The sequence below is a fragment of the Gigantopelta aegis genome, chromosome 5, assembly GCF_016097555.1.
Source record: "Gigantopelta aegis isolate Gae_Host chromosome 5, Gae_host_genome, whole genome shotgun sequence".
Lineage (NCBI taxonomy): Eukaryota > Metazoa > Mollusca > Gastropoda > Neomphalida > Peltospiridae > Gigantopelta > Gigantopelta aegis.
This window is the reverse complement of record NC_054703.1, coordinates 3,136,163-3,156,246: the sequence shown is the minus strand read 5'-3', so window position 1 is coordinate 3,156,246 and position 20,084 is coordinate 3,136,163. Positions and strand designations below refer to the sequence as shown.

Below are 20,084 nucleotides of genomic sequence, written 5' to 3'. Positions count from 1 at the left end.
GCTGCACCACTGGGCTACATGTATGTCTTGCCCCTGGACAGAAATAAGGCAAAACATGACATTTTTGTTAATTCATTCAATATTTTTTAATTAAAAGTGTGTTTTGTTGAACAACACCACCTATTGATAATTTAATTCATTACTACATGTATATGAAGAGTTTCATCACAAAATGCGATAAACACCATATTAAAAACCATTGTGAGAACACCACTCTGTTCAAATTCAGTTTTCAGCAAAACACGATACGATTGTCTGAGGATATATCGCAGATTGCAGAGAAACTGGCATAATGTTTACGGTGGTTTGGTATAAAACATTTTTAGGATTGAGTGTGTATAGTGGCGTTTATCATGTTTTGCGATGAAACTCTTCATATGTAGCTTAGTTACGTCTGTACAATGTATAAAATAACAAGCTGTATTGTGGGATTGAATGTCATTAAAGGGACATTCCTAAGTTTGCTGCAGTCTTTAAGATGTTATCTACTAACAGAGACTGTTTAACGATTGTAAATACATATCAAATATATTTTTCTGCATAAAATATTAGTGGCTGTATATTAAACGTGTTTCTGATTGTTCTAACATATGTACTAGGTTAAATTTCATCTTATTTCCTGAAATATTTAGTTTTTCGTACGTACGAAATTATTTGAAGACAAAATCCCCACTTGGTGTAGAAAATATACTAGTATGTAGATCAGTGTGTCTGTCTGACTGTCTGTTCATCCATCTGTCTGTCTGTCTGACTGTCTGTTCATCTGTTTGTCTGTTCATTTGTCTGTCTGTCTGACTGTTCATCCATCTGTGTCTGTTCATCTGTCTGTCTGTCTAACTGTTTGTTAATCTGTCTGTCTGTCCGACTGTGTTCATCATTCTGTCTGTCTGCCTGACTACTGTCTGTCTGTCTATCTGACTGACTGTTCATCTGTCTGTCTGTCTGACTGTTTGTTCATCCATCAGTTTGTCTGTCCCACATATAATTTTCCGGACCTTTTGTTTTTGCAATGCCTCGAGATCTTGATCTCAAATTTTGTGCGTAGCTTAATTATCACATACTGCTACAGATCTAGTTTGATTTTAACAGCTGTGGTATGTGCTGTCCTGTCTGTGGGATGGTGCATACAAAATATTCCTTGCTACTAATGGAACAAAAATGAAGCGGGTGTCCTCTAGGGTGTATACTATCAAATCAAATCTCATAGACGACAATACTAGCATGTGTGGCTAAAACTCCTACCTGCAGCGTATCAATTAACATAAACACCACAGATATAAATACTACCACCCCTCACCCTCAAAGAGAATCAGATAAAAATTGGGGGTCAAGTTGCTCATTTCTGATATAACGTGTAGCGTCTATGACTACCCTAGGTCCTCACGAAATTCGAGTTTTTTTCTTTATACATTTTCTACAAAGTTATGGCTCTTAAACTTGGGAGATACGCCGATTTATTGGAGATCTATAAGGGGCATGTATTGCTTTGACAGTAGGCTCAGAATACTGGTTTCCAGTATTGGATGTTTTGTTCATTTCAGAACTCTTTGCTTTTATGACTCCTAGAATAAATTGTTTTTAATTTTCAGTGTTTAATTAACAGTGTTTAATGAGGATTTTCTCTCTCTCTCATATTTCAGAACCTGACGCTCAGCCCGCAGGCTAAAATTGAGGCAACTATGCAACATGAGATAACTCGGATGACTGCAGAAAATTTGGTGATTTTTCTTAAACTTTGCTTCACTAACAATTTTGTAGTTCATTTGATGTATCAGTGTGTGATTTTAAGGAGAGTCTGGGAGCCCGAGGCTCGCAATAATCATATTGGACTCTCTAGCTTTGCTAGCATATGATCCTGCATGGCTCGTAAAAATTATTTATACATATTACATTGATTCTTCAAAAAATGACAGTCAACATACATATCAAAATCCTAGGAAACCAGAGTCTTGAATAGCGATCTTTTCCACGGTTTCATGCAAAACATTTAGTGTATCTTCTGTTCTACTGGAGACATGCAGAAGGGCTCGCTGGGTTGGTGGCGGGCTCTCAAGATTTCTAAACAGGGAGTCCTTATTGACACTTAAATTTTTTAAACCAAACTCGCACACTGTGTGTTTAATGTATTTGCTGTGATCTACTGACATATTTTACATGATAAATTAATTGACAGTTGTAACCAAAATTGCTCACCCAATATTTTCTTATGGTCAAATATTATATTCATACAGTATTTTGTTAAACTCAAATACTATTTTCAGTCAGTATACTTTTGTGATCAAATATTATGCACACAGTATTTTATTATGAGCAAATATTATGCACACAGTATTTTATTAGGTAAATATTTTTCACCGCATTTTATTATTTGTAATATATATTTTTGCACATTATTTTGTTGTAAGCAAACACACCTGTTTTTCACACAATATTTTGTTGTGATCAAATATTTTTCACATAGTAATTTGTTATCAGCAAATATATGTTGGGAGGTTTGGTGGGTTTTAGGGGGTTCATATAATATTTTGTTATGAGCAAATATTTTATTAGTAATTTGTCATCAGCAAATATACTCTTCAAAAAAAGAAACGCAAAAGGGTACAAATGGGTTATAACTCCGATTTTATGTTTCCTACCGGTTCATGCTTTGTGAATATAAGGTCATTGCATGTCCCAAACACATTCCCACGGTTACATTCGATAAAACGCAGCTACTGTACAATAAAGTTCCAAAATGTGAATATTCGCAAAAACGCAGCCACGTGCAAACCATGTCACCACTGCACGTGCGTTGTCTGCACGTGCAACATGAACAGCAACAGTATAAAAGTGCAGGGTGTTCGCTTGCCTGCCTCTGTATCTTTTGACAATCCAGGACATGCCACGTAATTTGCCATCGGGCCGACTAGACGCAGGCGAATCCAGAGAACGGCCGTTGCCAGGGCATTCCATGTGTCCCCAAGCACCATCTCCAGACTGTGGGACCGTTACCAGCAACATGGATCAACAGTGACCTCCCTTCCGGTCGACCACCCGGGTCACTACCCCCGGGCAGGATACATCCGGGTACGCCACCTTCGGGAACGAATGACTACTGCCAAACAGCCGCAGCAATACCAGGTTTGCGCAGGATATCCGACAAGACCGTACGGAACCGCCTACGTGAGGTAGGAAATCGTGCCAGACGTCCCAGTTCGAGGTGTCATCTTAACACCACAACACCGTCGACTCCGACTGCAGTGGTGCCAGATTCATCGACAATGGCCTCAACTGCGATGGAGACAGGTGTGGTTCAGTGACGAGTCCCGATTTCTGCTCCGACGTCATGATGGAAGATGTCGCGTGTATAGGCGTCGTGGTGAACGTTATGCGGCAAACTGCGTGCAGGAAGTGGACAGATTCGGCGGGGGTAGTGTCATGGTGTGGGCAGCCATCTCGCACACTGGCAGAACTGACCTGGTCCACGTGCAGGGCAACCTGAATGCACAGGGCTACATTGACCAGATCCTCCGGCCACACATCGTTCCAGTTATGGCCAACGCCAACGCAGTGTTCCAACATGACAACGCCAGGCCTCACACAGCACGTCTCACAACGGCTTTCCTACAGAACAACAACATTAATGTCCTTCCTTGGCCATCGATATCACCGGATTTGAACCCAATTGAGCATCTATGGGATGAGTTGGACCGACGCCTCCGACAGCAACAACCACAGCCCCAGACTCTGCCCGAGCTGGCAGCAGTCTTGCAGGCCGAGTGGGCCACCATCCGCCGGGACGTCATCCGTACTCTGGTTGCTTCAATGGGCAGGCGGTGCCAGGCAGTTATCAACACACGCGGAGGCCACACCCGGTATTGACTCCAGATGACCTTGACCTTGGTGGTGTGTCCTATCACTTACTCACAATGGACTAGAGTGAATTGTGAACAATCCTGCAACATTTGGTAATTATCGGACTCACCATTCAATAATTAAATCAATTCTCCAAATGTTACGACAATGTGGTTTTGCGTTTCTTCTTTTGAAGAGTATATGTATAGTTCACTTAGAATTTTGTTATGAGCAAATATTTTCACACAGTAATTTGTTATCAGCAAATATGTATTTTTGTTTTTTCTTTCACACAATATTTTGTTATGAGCAAATATTTTTCACACAGTAATTTGTTATCAGCAAATATGTATTTTTGTTTTTTCTTTCACACAATATTTTGTTATGAGCAAATATTTTTCACACAGTAATTTGTTATCAGCAAATATACTGAACAAAATAAGAAACTTCCGCTAACTTTGCTTGAACATAACTTGATGAAAACAAACCAGGGGAATAATTGTTATATATGCGTTTAAAGAGTGTTCCATGATGCATCGTTTGGTGCAAAAATCATGGCCATAGGTTAACAGAAACTGGGAGAAATTTTGATCAAGTGTGGCAGGGGTTAAAAAAAACAAATAACTTAATAACGGGTATGACCACCTCTTGAATTGACCACTGCAGTGCATCGCAGGCGCATAGAATTGACTAAAGTGTTGATTTCTGCCTGTGGAATATTGTTCCATTCCTGAATGAGCGCTTGACGAAGTTCGTTGACGTTAGCAGGTGGGTTGGGACAACGCCTCAATCGTCTGTCCAGACTATCCCAGACATGCTCGATGGGGTTGAGATCAGGACTTTTAACGGGCCAGTCATCAATGAAATCAATGTTATTTGTCCTAAGAAAATGTACAGTGTCTCTTGTTGTATGAGAGGTGGCATTATCATGCTGAAAAATCGAGATGTTAGCGTTGTTATGGAACAGAGGAATGACGTGATGAGCGAGAATGTCATCGCGGTAACGTTGAGCATTTAAATTGCCATCAATGACGACTAGTGGTGAACGATAACCATGGGCAATGGCTGGCCAGACCATGACACAACCCCCACCCCCGAAACGATCTCGTTCAAGAACACAACAGTCAGCATAGCGTTCATTTCTCCTATGGTAGACGCCTACCCTGCCATTACCATGTTGTAAAGAAAATCTGGATTCATCCGAAAAAAGAACGGTATTCCAGCGTCGCCGTATCCAACGAGTGTGTACACGTGCCCAATTAAGACGATTTAGACGATGACATTGCGTTAAAATGCATCCGACGTAAGGACATCGTGCATGTAAACCGTTCTCCTGCAGACGATTACGAACAGTTTGCCCACTGATTCGGTTATTATGAAGCCCAGGTGTGTTAGCAGCAGTAGCAGTGGCAGTTTGGAATCGATTGCGCAAATGTGTATTCATGATATAGCGGTCTTGACCACACGTTGTAACACGCGGACGTCCGCAACGTGGCAAGTCATTGGTGCTTCCTGTCGTTCGAAATCTTACGCGAAGATTTCGTATCGCTCGACTAGAACTCCCAACATGCCTTGCAACGTCTTCTGTCGACATGCCAGCATCAAGCATGCCAATCGCCCGTTCGCATAAATTATTGGGTATTCTTGGCGTACTAAAAATGCTACAATGTAAAAAACTTTATGTTTTTTTACAAATTTTGAAGGGTTTTCCATTCACTTGACAACAATGTCAGTAAGACAAGTAAAACAAATTGACCGAATACTACACGGGACATGTCGAACCATGCATGCACGTGCAAATTGAATTTCACGTTGTCAACGATTAACAGTGCAAAAATAATCGATACAATTCATGAATCCTGATAATACAGCTCACGGCTAATACTACCTATATAATTTCATTACACAATGAATTCTTTAACACAACAAATACTATATGTACAAATCGGAAGTTTCTTTTTTTTGTTCAGTATATGTGTTTTTCTGGGGGGGTTTCCACACAATATTTTGTTATGAGCAAATATTTTTCTCACAATATTTTGTTTTATTTAAATGTAGGACCTGCGAGAGACGATAGACAAACAGATGGACCAGATACGCAAGCTGAAAAAGATGTTACGTGTGTACTCGAAGAAACTCAAAGACGGAGAAGGTGAGACGAGATTTTCTTCTTTTTCTCTTTCACAAGGAACGGGACGTAGCACAGTGGTCATTTCATTTCAACTTATTTTCATGCTTATATCCAATTAAGGTTCAAGCACGCTGTCCTGGGCACACACCTCAGCTGTCTGTCCAGGACAGTGGTTTAGTTGTTAATTGGTGAGTGAGAGAGAAGAGGGTGTAGTGGCCTTACACCTACCTATTGAGTCTTAAAGAACTTGCTATGGGTTGGAGCCGGTACCAGGCTACGAACCCTGTACCTACCAGCCTGTAATTCGACAGCTTAACCACTGCGCCACCAAGGCCGGTCTAGTGGTAAAGTGCTTGTCTGATGCATAGTCAGTCTAGGATCGATCCCCATTAGTGGGTCCATTGGGCTATTTCTTATTCCAGCCAGTGCACCACAAATGGTATGTGGTATGTGCTGTCCTGTCTGTGGCATGGTGCTTATATAAAAGATCTTTTCCTGCTAATGGGGTGGGATGTAGCCCTGGGATAAAGCACTCGCTTGATGTGCGGTCGGTCTAGGATCAATCCCCGTCGGTGGACCCATTGACCTATTTCTCGTTCCAGCCAGTGCTCTACAACTGGTGTAACAAAGGCTGTGGTATGTACTATTCTGTCTGTGGGATGGTGCATATGAAAGATCCCTTGCTGCTAATCGAAAAAAGTAACCCATGAAGTGGCGACAGCAGGTTTCCTCCATCAATATCTGTGTGGTTCTTAACTATATGTCCGACACCATATAACCGAAAATAAAATGTGTTGAATGTGTCGTTAAAAAAACCATTTCCTTCCTGATATCCAACAACCAGTGATTAATTAATCAATGTGCTCTAGTGGTTTCATTAAATAAAACAAATTTTAGCATTGTTTACAATACATTGGTGATATATGTTTCTCAGAATAAAGGTAACATTGTGAATGTTTATATAATAAATAGAACATTTAATGTTTTTTGTCAAATATGATTTATTCATGAACGTCCCCGCATAAAATCTGCAATTCCTTGTCACATCTGTTGAGTGTGCTGGTGTGATAGGCTTGAAGACTTCACATAATGAGACATAAACCACATTTGACCTTAAAAAAACATGAAAGAAAGAAAGAAATGTTTTATTTAACAACGCAGTCAACACATTTTATTTATGGTTAAGGACCACACAGATTTTGAGAGGAAACCCGCTGTCGCCACTACATGGGCTACTCTTTCCGATTAGCAGCAAGGGATCTTTTATTTGCTCTTCCCACAGGCAGGATAGCACAAACCATGGCCTTTGTTGAACCAGTTATGGATCACTGGTCGGTGCAAGTGGTTTACACCTACCCATTGAGCCTTGCGGAGCACTCACTCGGGGTTTGGAGTCGGTATCTGGATTAAAAATCCCATCCTCGACTGGAATCCAAACCCAGTACCTACCAGCCTGTAGACCGATGGTCTAACCACGACGCCACCGAGGCCGGTAAAATAATAACAAACAAACAAAAATGAAATACCATGATTAAAGCACATCAATTCTCAATACATGTTAATCCTTTATTTAAAAATATATCATATACATGTAGGGTATATACTACCAAATCAAATCCAATAGACAACATTAGTAACAAGTGTGGTTAAAACTCCTACCTGCGCAGCATATAGATCGACAAAAAACGCCATGAATATAAATACTGCCACCTCTAACCCTTAAAGTGAATCAGAAAAAATTGGGGGTCAAGCATACAGTCTGTGCTGAGATGAAACCAACATACTCACATTTATAACCAATCGCAGGACTTGTAGTGTTACTTCTCTATCAAAAGTTGGGTGCACCTCGAACTTTGACCCAGCCAGAAGCTATTTGGTTTAGTACTACCTTTAATGTTACAGATGGAAATTATCTTCTCATTTTTTGTGGTGTTCAGTATATATACAGATGCATTAGCAGAGGGAGATTTGGTGGTCAGAACACTCGGCTCTTGGCAAATTTTCTTTGTTTTCAATGTATTTTTCGGGGGATTTTGACCCGAACATCCCTCAAAAATAACTTTGCTCGCGACAGCCTAAACTCGTGCAATTTTCTCCTCTCACCAACGTTTGATATTTGTTGATTTGCTGTAAAATTGGTCTTGTTTTTTCTCCCTTGTGGCTGCCAGGATACATTCAACGCTCACTTACTATTTCCTCATCCATCTCTCTTAGTCCTGACACTGGTAAGGTTGATGTTGTCATAGGATAGAGTTTAGAAACATCTCTAATAATGGTAGTACATGTATGTAGTATTTAGCCATACAATGCCATACAATGCACTTTTACAATTTCTTCATCCATATCTCTCAGTTCTGTCACTATGTAGACTGATGTTGTCAAAGGATAGTTTAAAAATAACTGTAATTAATTTGTTCAGCCTACTTTTAGAACATTTTCTCTTAATAATTTTCTCAACCGTGTTATGAATTTAATAATTTTCTCAACCCTCTTCGTAAAACCTGAATCATTTTCTCAAGTCCTCTTAATAAAATCTTCTTTTGTTTTCAATTCTCTTAATAAAAACTCTCATTTTATCAACCCTCTTAGTAAGCACAATATCTTTTTGCAACTCTCTTGGTAAGAACTGAATTGAATATTTTATCATCCCTCCTAATACAGTTACCAAAATGACTGACATCCAATAGGCGATGCTGTATTAATCATTGTGCTATAGTGGTGTTGTTAAACAAAAGAAACTAATTTTAACCTTTAAGTATTTTGAATTGTGTGTTGTAAACTGTGTAGTGTTGTGATCTATGACGTGTAGTGAAGTGTGTAATGTTGTAAACTGTAGTGTTGTGAGTTTCAGCAGAACTGTGTAGTGTTCTGAACTGTGTAGTGTTGTCAGCTGTGTAGTGTTGTGTTGTGATCTGTGTAGTGTTGCCAACTGTGTGGTGTTGTCAGTTGTGTAGTGTTGTTAACTGTGTAGTGTTGTCAGCTGTGTAGTGTTGTGTTGTGATCTGTGTAGTGTTGCCAACTGTGTAGTGTTGTCAATTGTGGTGTTGTCAGTTGTGTAGTGTTGTTAACTGTGTAGTGTTGTCAGCTGTGTAGGGTTGTGTTGTGATCTGTGTAGTGTTGTCAACTGTGCAGTGTTGTCAACTGTGTAGTGTTGTGATCTGTGTAGTGTTGTCAACTGTGTAGTGTTGTGATCTGTGTAGTGTTGTCAATTGTGTAGTGTTCTGAACTCTGTAGTGTTGTCAACTGTGTAGTGTTCTGAACTGTGTAGTGTTGTCAACTGTGTAGTGTTCTGAACTGTGTAGTGTTGTCAACTGTGTAGTGTTGTGTTTTCCAGCTGCTGAGATCCAGGCAGAGATTGAGCAAGAGGAACAGCGTAACGAGAACGACCAGCTGGCGACCGTCAAACACCGTGAGCGAAACTACATGGGCATGCTGGAATACAGGAAAGAGGACGAGGGGGCGCTCATCAAGAACCTTGTCATAGGTGAGGGTTTCCCCTCTTTTTATATACAAGTCAGGAATTGTTTCCCTTTCCGCAGACCCATCTCAATCAGTGTTTCATGACTGGTACATGTATAATATTATTATGTCCTGTCGGTGAGAAAGTACGTATATATATATATATCTTACAACTCGTTTAAAACATTCAAATTGCTTTAACTCATAGTATTATAATCTTAACTTCCCTAATAGTAATATTGTGTTGTTTCAGACTTGAAGCCGCGACTGGCCTATGAGTTGATCCATCATATCCTTAACTTCCTTAATAGTAATATTGTCTCATTTCAGATTTAGAGCCACGACTGGCATACAAGTTGATCTATTATATCCTAACTTCCTCAGTAGTAATATTGTGTTGTTTCAGACTTGAAGCCGCGACTGGCCTATGAGTTGATCCCCGGTCTCCCGGCGTACATCCTGTTCATGTGTGTGAGACACACTGACTACACAAACGACGACGAGAAAGTCCGCTCGCTTCTCACGGCCACCATCAACAGCATTAAGAAGGTTGTCAAGGTAACGAGTAATACTTCTGTGTTCCCTTTTACTTGGATAAAGTTTATGATTTATACTATAGTTCTTGAAAATGAGGAATTCTCAATATGTTTTTTTAATACCATCAAGAATAAAATGGAAAGTATAATATAAAAGCTTTAATTCGGGCAAATGATGATGTTTTTCTGTATGCTCTCAAAGGCTGTGGTATGTGCTATCCTGTCTGTGGGATGGTACATATAAAAGATCCCTTGTTACTAGTAGAAAAATGTAGCAGGTTTCATCTCTAAGACTATGTTTCAAAATTACCAAATGTTTAACATTCAATAGCTGATGATTAATAACTCAATGTTGATCAAATTAAATGTTTTTAAGTGTTAATTGGTAAATTAAATAGAATGATGTACATAAGCATACAGGAGATGGAGCAGCTGCCCCCCCCCCCAAGTCCTGGAGTAAATCCTCAAATTCTGGCAAACACAATAGAGATATTCGGGCAAACACCATAGAGGTATTCGGGCAAACACGATAGAGATATTCGGGCAAACACCATAGAGGTATTCGGGCAAACACGATAGAGATATTCGGGCAAACACGATAGAGATATTCGGGCAAACACGATAGAGATATTCGGGCAAACACCATAGAGATATTCGGGCAAACACGATAGAGATATTCTGGCAAACACAATAGAGATATTCGGGCAAACACCATAGAGATATTCGGGCAAACACCATAGAGATATTCGGGCAAACACGATAGAGGTATTCGGGCAAACACCATAGAGGTATTCGGGCAAACACCATAGAGATATTCGGGCAAACACGATAGAGATATTCGGGCAAACACAATAGAGATATTCGGGCAAACACAATAGAGATATTCGGGCAAACACAATAGAGATATTCGGGCAAACACAATAGAGATATTTGGGCAAACAAAATTGAGATATTTGAGAAAATGTACTAAACCAAGGCCTTTTTACCGCGTATTTCCATCATTCTACCAGCAGTTGTAAGCAGTTGTAATTAGTTGTAATCCATGTAAAAATGTGTAGTGATTCATTTGTAACCCTACAATATATATAGCTGTTTGGCAGTAATGCTAATACGAAAAAAAATTGTAATCCCGATTCGGGCTTTTTTGTTTAATTTGGGCAAAAACCAGCCTGCTCTCCCACACACACATGCACACAAAAATGTCAGCCAGTATGCCTATGATGATGTTTTTTCTGTATGCTCTCAAAGGCAGTGGTATGTGCTATCCTGTCTGTGGGATGGTACATATAAAAGATCCCTATTTACTAATGGAAAAATGTAGCGGGTTTCCTCTCTAAGACTATATGTCAAAATTACCAAATGTTTAACATCCAGTAGTCGATGATTATCAAATCAATGTGGTCTAGTGGTGTGTTTAAACAAAACAAAATTTTCTGTATGCTTATAGCAAGCATATAGAGAATAAAGAGAATTTTTGTTTTAAAGGCATATTGTCAGACTACTGACCTATTACATGGCCTAGCAAAGTATTACCTGAAAATATATACATTTGATTTGTCCCTAAATGTACTTTATTTAACCATCTATGTAACCACCATACTCCACTTATTAATATATTTTGTAAAAATAATTGAATTATGGCAATGGTCCATAATTCAAAAAATAACATTGTTGAGAGGGTTGACATGAATTTCACTCCATCGTGGTGTAGTTAAAGTAATGCAATAGCTAGGTCTGTAAAAATGTATGTAATTTTGATTTATTATCCTTTTTAGAGAAATAAGGTCTTTAAATCTGTGACAGTATGCCTTTAATAAATGATTTGTAACAAGGTAGCACATGATTGTATATGTATATGTAATTTTGTTTGTATGTTTATACCACAGTTTGTGCAATTTGATTGGTTGAAATGCTGAGATCTGTCGTTTGTTTCAGAAACACAATAATGATATTGAACGTGTCACGTTATGGCTCGCCAACACCTGTCGATTGTTACACACACTGAAACAGTACAGTGGAGAAAAGGTAGGTCCATATAGTGGTAAACAAATATGGTAACATGCACATGTGCATGGGTTGTGTCGACGGTCAACATATGCACACATATGCCTGGGTTAATTTAATTAATTTTGTTAAAGTTGATATACCCATTTTTCTTCAGTTCTGGTCGTTGAATGTAGGAGGTAACAGAATAATTGTTGGGCTCAGTAGGGAACATGTATTGCTTAGCAGTACTCTAAGAATTCTTATTTTATTGTAAGTTATATTTTGTTTTGTCATCAATTAAAGGCTTTTTTAGGAGATATCGCTGACACTATAATTGGCGTTATCTTCTGCAATATTCTCCTAGGAGATAGCACTTCTTATAATCTTGATTGGTTAAATTTTAATCACAAGACAATATTTTGTACGTCACTGGGTTTGTTTCAGCACTAAACCTATCATTAATGACGCCACGCCACTGTTGTTCTGCTAGTTAACGAGTCTACCGCTGCCAAATATAATGACCCACATTACTGACATTGTTTACAACTGTCACAAATGAAAAGAACGATAATGGATGATAAAAAGAATACCCCCCTTGTGTCTTGTGATATCATAATTTATCAGCACGCATTGATCTCGGATTTCATACTTTTATCAACTCGTACTGATAAATGATGATATTACAAGACACTCGGGGAGTATCTTCTATATATTACTGGGATGATTAATTAATCAGTGGCATCATTAAACAAAACATTTCTTTCTTATTGACAGGCGTTTCAAGCAGAAAACACACCGAAGCAGAACGAACAAACCCTGCGCAACTTTGACCTGTCTGAGTACCGGCAGGTGTTCAGTGATCTAGCCGTGTGGATTTACCAGTCGCTCATAAAGAGCATGGAGGAATGCACACAGCCAAATATTGGTGAGATTTTATTTACATGGTTTAAATAAGGAGGAATACACAGCCAAATATTGGTGAGATTTTATTTACATTGTTTAAATAAGGAGGAATACACAACTAAATATTGGTGAACTTTTGTTTACATCTTTTAAATAAGGAGGAATACACAGCCAAATATTGGTGAGATTTTATTTACATTGTTTAAATAAGGAGGAGTACACAACTAAATGTTTGTGAGCTTTTGTTTACATCTTTTAAATAAGGAGGAATACACAGCCAAATATTGGTGAGATTTTATTTACATTGTTTAAATAAGGAGGAATACACAACTAAATGTTTGTGAGCTTTTGTTTACATCTTTTAAATAAGGAGGAATACACAGCCAAATATTGGTGAGATTTTATTTACATTGTTTAAATAAGGAGGAATACACAACTAAATATTGGTGAACTTTTGTTTACATCTTTTAAATAAGGAGGAATACACAGCCAAATATTGGTGAGATTTTATTTACATTGTTTAAATAAGGAGGAATACACAACTAAATATTGGTGAGCTTTTGTTTACATCTTTTAAATAAGGAGGAATACACAGCCAAATATTGGTGAGATTTTATTTACATTGTTTAAATAAGGAGGAATACACAACTAAATGTTTGTGAGCTTTTGTTTACATCTTTTAAATAAGGAGGAATACACAGCCAAATATTGGTGAGATTTTATTTACATTGTTTAAATAAGGAGGAATACACAACTAAATGTTTGTGAGCTTTTGTTTACATCTTTTAAATAAGGAGGAATACACAGCCAATTATTGGTGAGATTTTATTTACATCTTTTAAATAAGGAGGAATACACAGCCAAATATTGGTGAGATTTTGTTTACATTGTTTAAATAAGGAGGGATACACAGCCAAATATTGGTGAGATTTTGTTTACATTGTTTAAATAAGGAGGAATACACACAACCAAATATTGGTGAAATATTTGGTTTTTACATGTTCAGCTTGTCTTGTATCTTTATTGATATAGTGATATGTACCCTAGTATCTTAGACTTTCATAATATTTACTGCTGTGTATTATTTCCAGTGCCAGCTGTTTTGGAACATGAAGCTATCGCGGGTCTGACCGCTAGCAAGCCGTCCGGTCTCCGTGGAAGGACGTCGAGCTCCGTACACGAACAGGATGCCAAGGAATACTCGCTCGACACACTCATGAAGGCTGTGAGTTTGAGCGGACTTGTTTTTCACATTTACAATACTGCATTAACTTTGATTAACACCCAATAGCCCATGTATTTCTCTTGCTGGGCTGTCGTTAAACATCTGGGGTGGGACATAGCCCAGTGGTAAGGAGTTCGCTTGATGCGTGGTCAGTCTAGGATCGATCCCAGTCGGTGGACCCATTGGGCTATTACTTGTTCCAGCCAGTGCTCCACAACTGGTGTAACAAAGGCTGTGGTATGTACTATCCTGTCTGTGGGATGGTGCATATAAAAGATCCCTTGCTGCTAATCAAAAAATATTTACCAATAAATCGCCTATTTAACTTAAGTTCCGTTTTGATGAAGCAACTTCCTGTTATTCTATTAGTATTTTTGACCACTGGGGGGCACCCATTGATGTGTATAGGTTTATATTTATATTTTGTATGTCTATTTTGTGTTTTGCACAAATGTTTATCATCTAAATTTCTTTAGCATAATTGTCAGTATTTATATATTGTAAAGCACTACACAACTGTTCAGTTTCGTTTTTTGTTGTTGCCTGTTTTGTGCCTATAGCCATGCTGGCTTTGGGAAATAAACTGATTCCGATTTTGATTGTATTTTATATGTTTATCCTTCCAGCTGAATAACTACATGAGGATACTAACACTGAATGCTGTGGACCCAGAGCTTGTGAAGCAGATCTTTAGACAGGTCAGTGTGTCACTATGCAAGTCTTTCACTTGATAAAAGTGACACCCAATAGCCGATATATATTTATGTGTATTTTTGTACTGGGGTGTTGTTAAACATTCATTCATTCATTCATTCATTCACTTGATGAAAGCAGTCTCATATATAAAGTCCATAAACCCGACACCGAAACAACACCGACATGAGACAAATCGTGCCAACAAAAATCTTACTTTTTTGAATCCAACAACACGAAACGACACTGGCCCGGCGCCGATACCGACATGAAACCTATCTCTTCTTTGTTTAACGTTTTCCAATATCTAATCAACAGCAAAATTGGCAATTTTTTATTTTATTTCAACTTATTTTCATACTTATATCCAATTATATGGATGCACAAATCCAGGTTTAGTGTCCGATACTGGCTATTTCGTATCGGTGTCGTATCGGAGTCGTGTCGGTGTCGTATCGGAGTTGTGTCGGTGTCGTATCGGAGTCGTGTCGGTGTCGGCTGTATGGGATTATTTTGTTCTTTGTACAGTAAGATAAGTTTTAAATCAACCAGGCAGTCTCGGTGGTGTAGTGGTTAAGTCATCGGACTTGCATGTAAGGCTGGTAGGTACTAGGTTCACAACCTGGTACCGGATCCTAGCCAACTCTATAGGTATTTGTAAGGCCACATACCACACACAAAAAAAAAAAAATCCTTTTTTTCTTCAAATTCTTTATTATCCACAGAAAATAGGTCATGTCAGGGTGACCACACAGACTTCTTACTAACTAACCACTAACCCACTGTCCTGACAACAGTTCAGATAGCTGGTGTGTGTGTGTGTCCAGGACAGTGTGCTTGAACCTTAATTAGGTATAAGCACTGAGTGAAAATTAGGGGATAATTATAACTTCTACTGTGTTTTTCGATTTGTGGACATAGTTCTTCCATTTCGTCTTATTTTCATGCTTATATCCAATTAAGGTTCGAGCACACTTTATTGATTTTGCACTTATAGATTACCTGTTATATTAAAGGCATATTGTCACAGACCACTGACCTATTTAATGGTCTAACAAATAATTACTTGAACAAAAATAATTTGATTTCTCCCTAAATGTACTTTATTCAACCATCTTCATAACCACCATACTCAATTTATTAATGACATTTTGTAAAAATAATTGAATTATGGCAATGGTCCATAATTCAAAAACTAAAATTACTGAGAGGGATGACATGGATTTCACTCCATCATGGTTCAGTTAAGGTGATGCGATAGCTAGATTTGGTTTCCAACAATTAATGTAATTTATAATTATTATCCATTTTCAGAGAAATAAGTTCCTTAAATCCGTGACAGTATGCCTTTAAATGTTTTTATTATGAAAAGGTCATATATAATAATAATAATAATAATAATGTGATGGTCATAGGTTTTAACGTGCACATTCAGAACAAACTGTTGTAGCACACGCCTTATAATAATAACAGTAACAATATGTATGCTTTTATAGGTTTACCGGCCTCAGTGGCGTCGTGGTTAAGCCATTGGCCTACAGGCTGGTAGGTACTGGGTTCGGATCCCAGTCGAGGCATGGGATTTTAATCCAGATACCGACTCCAAACCCTGAGTGAGTGCTCTGCAAGGCTCAATGGGTAGGTGTAAACCACTTGCACCGACCAGTGATCCATAACTGGTTCAACAACGGCCATGGTTTGTGCTATCCTGCCTGTGGGAAGCGCAAATAAAAGATCCCTTGCTGCTAATCGGAAAGAGTAGCCCATGTAGTGGCGACAGCGGGTTTCCTCTCAAAATCAGTGTGGTCCTTAACCATATGTCTGACACGATATACATGTATATCGTAAATAAAATGTGTTGAGTGTGTCGTTAAATAAAACATTTCTTTCTTTGTTTTATAGGTTTACTATTTTGTCTGTGCTGGTGGTCATGGTCATAACACATGCCTTATAATAATATTTTCTTTCCATTTCATTACATTTCAACTTATTTCCATGCTTATATCCAATTAAGGTCACCATTATAATAATAACACTTACAATCTGCTTTTATAGGTTTACTATTTCATCTGTGCTGGTTCCCTGAACAATCTACTGTTGAGGAAGGACATGTGTAACTGGTCCAAAGGGATGCAGATCAGGTGAGTTGGCTGTGGAACTATTTTTAAGTTCAGTGATAAAAAGAATATTATGTAAATTGAATAAACTGAATCTTAACAGGGAGCTCTGGGTGAGCTGAAAATTTCTCCAAATTATCTATTAAATTTCAAAAATTACAGAAACAAAATATGAATTATTATTATTAATTGACATCAATGTGCTCTAGTGGTGTCATTAAACAAAACAAACTTTAACTTTTTTATTAATTGTTATTATTGCAATTTTTGTTGGGGTTTTTTTTGTAAATTATTATTATTGTTTATTGTTACAAATTAATATTAATATTATTGTTATTTTTATTACTGTTATTATTATCATTACTGTTATTTTTATAATTTTTATAAAGTATTATTATCATTGTTTATTGTTTCAAATTATCATAGAGTAATCATAAGTAGTGCATGTCACATTTTTTCTAAAACTTGCGAGCACACGCAAACCAGTGACATCACATTTATCAACAAATGATAAAACAACGCTTCCTGGTCCGTTATCATTTATGAGGGTCCAGAGACAGAAATTGCCAAAGAATGGAGTGTGCGATTATTTGTTACGTTTTATGTAGTATCCAAAAAGTGGGTTCTATTTAAAAACTTGCTTTGGCAAATGAATTCGGCAGTATAATATTAATAACAAATAGTGTATTACATGTGTATACAGCAAAGGACCAACTATTTAAGTAAATACACGTATTAATATTTGTTTTATTTCTTTTTGGTTACACGTGTCTACTTTACTGTTTGTTTTTAGGCGTGCAACTATTGATTCTTCTTCTTATTATTATTATTATTACAGTTCTTGTTCTTCTTTTCATTCTGGGACAGGACGTAGCCCAGTGGTAAAGCGCTCGCTAGATGCGCGGTCGGTGTAGGATCAATCCCCGTCGGTGGGCTCATTGAGCTATTTCTCGTTCCAGCCAGTGCACCATGACTGGTATATCAAAGGCTGTGGTATGTGCTATCCTGTCTGTGGGATAGTGCATATAAAAGATCCCTTGCTGCTAATTGAAAAAGAGTAGTCCATGAAGTGGCGACAGTGGGGGTTTTCTCTCAATATCTGTGTGGTCCTTAACCATATGTGCGTCGTTAAATAAAATATTCCCTTCCCTTCTTTTTATTTGCTTGTCGACTACACGTAGAGGCCAGCTGTGACTATTATTATTATTATTACTATTACTGTTTTCACTATCATTGTTATAATTTTCCAGGTACAACTTGAGTCACCTGGAGCAGTGGCTTCGAGATAACAAACTGCACGAGTCCGGCGCCGTGGCGACTCTCGAACCAATCGTCCAGGCGTCACAGCTACTGCAGGCGCGCAAGACCGACGCCGATGTCGACGGCATCTGTGAAATGTGTTCAAAACTTAGTGTGGCCCAGGTCAGTGCAATCATTAGTGGAGGTGTGGGGGTGTGGGTGGTATTGGGGGGCGGCAGGTAGGTGTTTGAATTTAATTGTTGTATTCTGAGGGACGGGACGTAGCCCAGTGGTAAAGCGCTCGCCAGATGTTTGGTCGGTTTGGGATCGATTCCCGTCAGTGCGCCCATTGGGATATTTTTCATCCCAGCCAGGACACCATGACTGGTATATCAAAGGTCATGATGTGTACTATCCTGTCTGTGTGATAACGCTTGTGTTATAGGATGCAACTTCTTCAATGAATCCACTGGGGTTTTTTATGTCCCAACCAGTGCTCTACATCTGGTAGATCTAAGGCTGTTGTATGTGCTGTCCTGTATATTGGAAAATGCTAATAAAAAATCCTTTTGTTGCTTAAGGAAAAATGTAGGTTTCCTTTCTCTGACTATATGTCAGAATTATTAAGTGTTTGACATCTAACAGCCGATGATTAATTAATCCTTGAGCTCTAGTGGTGTTGGTAGACAACACAAAAACTTAAAATGTTGAAATTTAGTCAACAAATCACAGCTACTTTAATAGGGTATCATTCCTTCCATTCATACCTACAATCTTAAACCTTTACTGTAATAGGGTATCATTCCTTCCATTCATACCTAGAATCTTAAACCTTTATTGCAGTAGGGGCGGAATGTAGTCAACAAATCACAGCTACTGTAATAGGGTATCATTCCTTCCATTCATACCTAGAATCTTAAACCTTTATTGCAGTAGGGGTGGAATGTAGTCAACAAATCACAGCTACTGTAATAGGGTATCATTCCTTCCATTCATACCTAGAATCTTAAACCTTTATTGCAGTAGGGGCGGAATGTAGTCAACAAATCATAGCTACTGTAATAGGGTATCATTCCTTCCATTCATACCTAGAATCTTAAACCTTTATTGCAGTAGGGGTGGAATGTAGTCAACAAATCACAGCTACTGTAATAGGGTATCATTCCTTCCATTCATACCTAGAATCTTAAACCTTTACTGCAGTAGGGGTGGAATGTAGTCAACAAATCACAGCTACTGTAATAGGGTATGATTCCTTCCATTCATACCTAGAATCTTAAACCTTTATTGCAGTAGGGGTGGAATGTAGTCAACAAATCACAGCTACTGTAATAGGGTATCATTCCCTTCCATTCATACCTAGAATCTTAAACCTTTATTGCAGTAGGGGCGGAATGTAGTCAACAAATCACAGCTACTGTAATAGGGTATCATTCCTTCCATTCATACCTAGAATCTTAAACCTTTACTGCAGTAGGGGCGGAATGTAGTCAACAAATCACAGTTACTGTAATAGGGTATCATTCCTTCCATTCATACCTAGAATCTTAAAACTTTATTGCAGTAGGGATGGGATGTAGTCAACAAATCACAGCTACTGTAATAGGGTATCATTCCTTCCGTTCATACCTAGAATCTTAAACCTTTATTGCAGTAGGGATGGGATGTAGTCAACAAATCACAGCTACTGTAATAGGGTATCATTCCTTCCATTCATACCTAGAATCTTAAACCTTTATTGCAGTAGGGGCGGAATGTAGTCAACAAATCACAGCTACTGTAATAGGGTATCGCTCCTTCCATTCATACCTAGAATCTTAAACCTTTATTGCAGTAGGGGTGGAATGTAGTCAACAAATCACAGTTACTGTAATAGGGTATCATTCCTTCCATTCATACCTAGAATCTTAAACCTTTATTGCAGTAGGGGCGGAATGTAGTCAACAAATCACAGCTACTGT

General features: G+C 38.3%; 1 protein-coding gene across 1 annotated transcript in view; it reads left to right on the top strand.

Annotated features, from left to right (window-relative positions):
- The window catches only part of LOC121373473 (unconventional myosin-Vb-like), a 196,293-nt gene that overhangs the window by 171,683 nt on the left and 4,526 nt on the right, over positions 1-20,084 (top strand). The window contains exons 34-43 of the mRNA XM_041500138.1: positions 1,641-1,718; positions 5,893-5,986; positions 9,300-9,449; positions 9,831-9,982; positions 11,896-11,985; positions 12,721-12,871; positions 13,941-14,074; positions 14,701-14,772; positions 16,823-16,908; positions 18,135-18,306. Of these exons, the coding sequence (XP_041356072.1) occupies positions 1,641-1,718; positions 5,893-5,986; positions 9,300-9,449; positions 9,831-9,982; positions 11,896-11,985; positions 12,721-12,871; positions 13,941-14,074; positions 14,701-14,772; positions 16,823-16,908; positions 18,135-18,306 (1,179 nt within the window). The remainder of the gene's footprint in view (positions 1-1,640; positions 1,719-5,892; positions 5,987-9,299; positions 9,450-9,830; positions 9,983-11,895; positions 11,986-12,720; positions 12,872-13,940; positions 14,075-14,700; positions 14,773-16,822; positions 16,909-18,134; positions 18,307-20,084) is intronic.